Below are 6127 nucleotides of genomic sequence, written 5' to 3'. Positions count from 1 at the left end.
GTAATGGCTGATGGAAATTCAGCTTTGCATCACAGAAATAAATTATTTTAAAGGATATTAAAATAGAAACTATTATTTTATATTGTGATAACATTTTGCAAGATTACAGTTTTTTTTCTGTATTTTTGATCAAATAAATGCAGCCTTGATGAGCATAAGAGACTTTAAAAACAGTCTTACTGATCCCAAACTTTTGAACGGCAGTGTATATATAAATTATGTTATTAATATTATAATTTAATATTTTGCAACAGCGAATTAGCTTGGGAAAAAACATTTTATGAAACAACATTTTTATTTTTTAACAACAATGAACGAATTGATTTAGTACCTCAGTATTTATTATAATATTAAATATTTTTTGTGAAATGTGTGTATATATATATATATATATATATATATATATATATACATAAATTTTTTAGTTATTATAAATATTGTCGTTTAATTTGAAATAGATTTATTTTATAACAACAGTAATGAATTGGCTTGCCGTAGAGCAGTGCACACTCTAATACGCTCATTCCAGTTAATATTACAGCTATACATTAGAAAAGAGCTCCAATCAAGTAAAACATGAAGCATTAAAACTCCAAGGGTTAATAGCAGGAGTATCATCAAAGGAGCTCATATTCCCTCTTTTCTCCAGAAAAATGTCAAATCTCACGGAGAGCAGCGGCCGTTCTGTCAATCTGTAAGTTGAGCAATGGCCGAGTGAACGGCATTATGATCTCTATCCCCCACACAGAACAATCGGCCATCTGAGAAAGCCAACCGTGTTACCTGAAGCACTAATGAGCAAGTACACAACAATGGCCACATTCCTGCGCTTCGCTTCAACTTTGATATCACCATATCAAAGCCACCTGTCGCAGACATTTACTCGCTGTCAGCTCATTCAGACCGATCCCATTTCACCCTGATTATTTATTAAAAAAGCACTCCGGCGGCTGTATTTACATCGAGGACTCTTTGAAAGCATGACTTCATGTCTTGAAGGGAGTGACGGTGTGCTGCGTGAGAATACATGTTGATTTCATTTCTGTCTCTCTGCCGTCACCTATAGTGGAGAGCTTTTGCTAAGGCATGGAGACTGACAGAAGACAGGGGCTGCAGATGGCCGTCTCCAGCTCTTTGTAGTGGTTTTTCCAGCTGGCTTCATTTGTGTGCGTACAGCCTGTACCATACTGTGTTGGGACGGGAAAACGGACCCATTAAAACTGATAAACTCTGTGCACTGGGTTCCTGGAACTCATTGCAGAACTTTCCTGATATCTTTTCATTTGTGTGCGCGTGTGTGTGTGTGTGTGTACTGGTATATATGGTTTATGAGGACACAAATGTGTATAATGACATGGGTACTACAACGTAAACATGGTTTATGAGGACACTTCCTGTGTCCCCGTAAAACATAAGGCTTAAAAAACATACAAAACAGTGTTTTATGAAATTCAAAAATTGCCAGTAGTTTCCTGTAAGGGGTAGGTTTAGGTGTAGAGTTGGTGTAGGGCGATAGAAAATACAGTTTGTACAGTATAAAAACCATTATGCCTATGGAGAGTCCCCGTAAACCACAAATGCAAGTGTGTGTGTGCTTTTTTTCCCTCCCCTGATGTCCACTTATGAAGTTTTTTTTTGTGCCAGAAACAATCATTTTTCATGGCCATTTTTTTGTTGAAATGTGTTTTTTGCTGCTCTACCTGTAAAATGTCTATGCAGATATAGTTTTTATCTGCTCCATTTTAAAATAACGGGCTCTTTGTGACACATTTATAAATTATTATATTTTGTTTTTAATTAGATTAATAGATTTTTGTGCTTTTCAATTCCCCTATCATCCTCTTATGTTGCTAAAGTTTTTTTTGTTTGTTTGTTTTTGTGCTTGTCAAAGTCATTTTTCATGCTCCATCCTTAAGTAACAGATTTATACATTTATTATTGCATACATACAGTGGGTACGGAAAGTATTCAGACCCCCTCACATTTTTCACTCTTTGTTATATTGCAGCCATTTGCTAAAATCATTTAAGTTATTTTTTTTTTCCTCATTAATGTACACACAGCACCCCATATTGACAGAAAAACACAGAATTGTTGACATTTTTGCAGATTTATTAAAAAAGAAAAACTGAAATATCACATGGTCCTAAGTATTCAGACCCTTTGCTGTGACACTCATATATTTAACTCAGGGGCTGTCCATTTCTTCTGATCAGCCTTGAGATGGTTCTACACCTTCATTCGAGTCCAGCTGTGTTTGATTATACTGATTGGACTTGATTAGCAAAGCCACACACCTGTCTATATAAGACCTTACAGCTCACAGTGCATGTCAGAACAAATGAGAATCATGAGGTCAAAGGAACCGCCTGAAGAGCTCAGACACAGAATTGTGGCAAGGCACAGATCTGGCCAAGGTTACAAAAAAAATGCTGCTGCACTTAAGGTTCCTAAGAGCACAGTGGCCTCCATAATCCTTAAATGGAAGACATTTAGGACGACCAGATCCCTTCCTAGAGCTGGCCGTCCGGCCAAACTGAGCTATCGGGGGAGAAGAGCCTTGGTGAGAGAGGTAAAGAAGAACCCAAAGATCACTGTGGCTGAGCTCCAGAGATGCAGTCAGGAGATGGGAGAAAGTTGTAGAAAGTCAACCATCACTGCAGCCCTCCACCAGTCGGGGCTTTATGGCAGAGTGGCCCGACGGAAACCTCTCCTCAGTGCAAGACACATGAAAAAACACCTGAAGGACTCCAAGATGGTGAGAAATAAGATTATCTGGTCTGATGAGACCAAGATAGAACTTTTTGGCCTTAATTCTAAACGGGAAAACGGACCCATTAAACCTGATAAACTCTGTGCACTGGGTTCCTGGAACTCATTGCAGAACTTTCCTGATATCTTTTCATTTGTGTGCGCGTGTGTGTGTGTGTGTACTGGTATATATGGTTTATGAGGACACAAATGTGTATAATGACATGGGTACTACAACGTAAACATGGTTTATGAGGACACTTCCTGTGTCCCCGTAAAACATAAGGCTTAAAAAACATACAAAACAGTGTTTTATGAAATTCAAAAATTGCCAGTAGTTTCCTGTAAGGGGTAGCTTTAGGTGTAGAGTTGGTGTAGGGCGATAGAAAATACAGTTTGTACAGTATAAAAACCATTATGCCTATGGAGAGTCCCCGTAAACCACAAATGCAAGTGTGTGTGTGCTTTTTTTCCCTCCCCTGATGTCCACTTATGAAGTTTCATTTTTCATGGCCATTTTTTTGTTGAAATGTGTTTTTTGCTGCTCTACCTGTAAAATGTCTGAAAAAAAACCTGTATAGTTTTTATCTGCTCCATTTTAAAATAACGGGCTCTTTGTGACACATTTATAAATTATTATATTTTGTTTTTAATTAGATTAATAGATTTTTGTGCTTTTCAATTCCCCTATCATCCTCTTATGTTGCTAAAGTTTTTTTTGTTTGTTTGTTTTTGTGCTTGTCAGAAAGTCATTTTTCATGCTCCATCCTTAAGTAACAGATTTATACATTTATTATTGCATACATATATACTTTTTTCCACCCTAATATAGACTTACAATGTTGGTAAAGTTTTTTTTGTTTGTTTTTCAAAACCTTTTTTGTCTCTTTCTGACCCTTTGAATTAAACGTCTTGTTTTTTGCTGCTGTACCTAAGAAGTCTGTAAGACGTCTGCAATATAGTATGCAAATGTAGTTTAATCTACTCCTTCCTTAAACAACAGGCTCTCTGTGACATATTCTACATTTATTATTCCATTTATATAGAGTTATTTACGCAATATCTATAATAATACATTTCATGTATGAAGTACTTTTGTCAAACCTAAAGCACAACAGTACAAAGAATTGTATAATGAAACATTGAAAGTACAGTACAGTAATACGGATATTATATGTGACCCTGCATCACAAAACCAGTCTTAAGTAGCACGGATATATTTGTAGTAATAGCCAAAAATACATTGTATGGGTCAAAATTATAGATTTTTCTTTTATGCCAAAAATCATTAGGATATTAAGTAAAGATCGTGTTCCATGAAGACATTTTGTAAATGTCCTACTGTAAATATATCAAAACTTCAGTTTTGATTAGTAATATGCATTGCTAAGAACTTCATTTGGACAACTTTAAAAGCGATTTTCCTCAATATTTAGATTTTTTTGCACCCACAGATTCCAGATATTCAAATAGTTGTATTTTGGCCAAATATTGTCCTATCCTAACAAAACCATACATCAATGGAAAGCTTATTTATTCAGCTTTCAGGTGATGTATAAATCTCAATTTAGAAAAATTGACACTTAAGACTGATTTTGTAGTCCAGGGTCACAAATGATAATCAACAACAACAATGAGCAGATTTTTTTTTTTTTAAACTAGAGACTATAGAGACCTCTTAAAACAAGCCAACGTTTAGGTTCCCTTAAGACTCTATGCAAACTCGAAACCTCTGGGAGCAGGTGCAGCGTTTTGTACAAGCGCAGTGAAATAACGACACTTTAATGGCCACGTTTATTTGTTCACTGAAGGTGTCGTGGAGAAACTCCTGGGTCACAAATGATAATCAACAACAACAATGAGCAGGAATTTTTCATTTCTATAAAGATGTGGAGCTAAAAGAGAAAATCCAACCACCTGTAGTCTTTCATTCAAAGTCTTTCATTTATATCTGCTTAGTTTAACTCTTAAGGCATCCGTTTCTGTCTGGTGAGTTCAGTGCATTAAGTTCATTTATTCAGTGTATTTGACGTAAGACACATAACATGGGGGAAGTCGTGGCCTAATGGTTAGAGAGTCGGACTCATAACCCAAAAGGTTGTGGGTTCGAGTTTCGTACCAGCAGGGATTGTAGGTGGGGGGAGTGAATGTACAGCACTCTCTCCCACCTTCAATACCACGACAAGGTGCCCTTGAGCAAGGTCCAACTGCTCCCCGGGCGCCGCAGCATAAATGGCTGCCCACTGCTCCGGGTGTGTGTTCACGGTTTGTGTGTGTTCACTGCTGTGTGTGTGCACTTTGGATGGGTAAATGCAGAGCACTAATTCCGAGTATGGGTCACCATACTTGGCCACATGTCACTTCACTTCATAATAAACACCCCTCTAAGTCAGTTGTAGGATACAAATGTTGCCCCTTAATAAAACAATTAAAGTTTCTATTTTAAGTTTCTATTATATGTTTTAGACTGTAGCCACACATCTTTTGTGTTTTTTTTTTCTCTGTTATTAGATTGAAATAGTTGTGTTCAGACAGAAATGCAGTCAGATTGGATTGACTCTGGTTTAACCTGACACTCGTTGTGTTTCAGGGCAGCCCAGGACTTTGCAGGATCTGTGCAGGATAAAGATCCGGCAGTGCATCGGCCTGCAGAGCCTGAAGTTTCTGGAAGAGCTGCCCATTGCCAAGGTCATGAAGGACTACCTGAAACACAAGTTCGACAGCGTTTGACAGCAGCCGACCAACTCGTTTCTGTAGGTTCCCTTAAGACTCTATGCAAGCTCGAAACCTCTGGGAGCAGGTGCAGCGTTTTGTACAAGCGCAGTGAAATAACGACACTGTAATGGCCACGTTTATTCGTTCACTGAAGGTGTCGTGGAGAAACTCCTGACCCCTGAGAGAAGAAAAATGCAGATGTTTGATTTGTACCAAATATCTTTTTTTGCTCTTAAATCAACAAGGCCTTTGTAAGTATTAGACTTTTTTTTTGTATCAGCTACATTCTCAGACAAGGAAAAGATAAAAGCTAAGCTATCCAGAGAAATTGGCAAATGTTCAGGTCACCCTCATTTAAAAAAATGCATGTGCTATTGTCATTTTTACTGCGAAGAAATCATTTTCAACCACAGCTTTTTTTGGTGCATTAAATTAATAGAATCCAATTTGTTCGCATTTAAAAACAAATTGTACCAAAAAACCCAATAGGCTCTCAGTTTTTCTCTGCAAACATTCAAGTTATTTTTTTTTTTTTTCCAGAGAATTTTTATTTAATATAATTTTTATTTACAAATTGTGCGAGATTCAGTATCAGAGGTGCTTGGCTTTAGTTTGCATTAAAAGCTACAACAACAAAAAAGTCCTCGTCACGAGAGGACTA

The 6127-nt window shown here is 37.1% G+C and overlaps 1 protein-coding gene across 1 annotated transcript in view; it reads left to right on the top strand.

Moving 5' to 3' along the window:
* The window catches only part of LOC107563239 (ankyrin repeat and SOCS box protein 7), a 13075-nt gene extending 7594 nt beyond the window's left edge, over positions 1–5481 (top strand). The window contains exon 4 of the mRNA XM_016248055.1: positions 5342–5481. Coding sequence (XP_016103541.1) covers positions 5342–5481 — 140 coding nt within the window. The remainder of the gene's footprint in view (positions 1–5341) is intronic.
* The last annotated feature ends 646 nt before the right edge of the window (positions 5482–6127 follow it).

Source organism: Sinocyclocheilus grahami, unplaced genomic scaffold (assembly GCF_001515645.1).
Source record: "Sinocyclocheilus grahami isolate Dianchi unplaced genomic scaffold, SAMN03320097.WGS_v1.1 scaffold24.1, whole genome shotgun sequence".
NCBI classification, from domain to species: domain Eukaryota; kingdom Metazoa; phylum Chordata; class Actinopteri; order Cypriniformes; family Cyprinidae; genus Sinocyclocheilus; species Sinocyclocheilus grahami.
The sequence above is the reverse complement of the archived record's forward strand: the minus strand, read 5'-3'. Positions and strand labels throughout refer to the sequence as shown.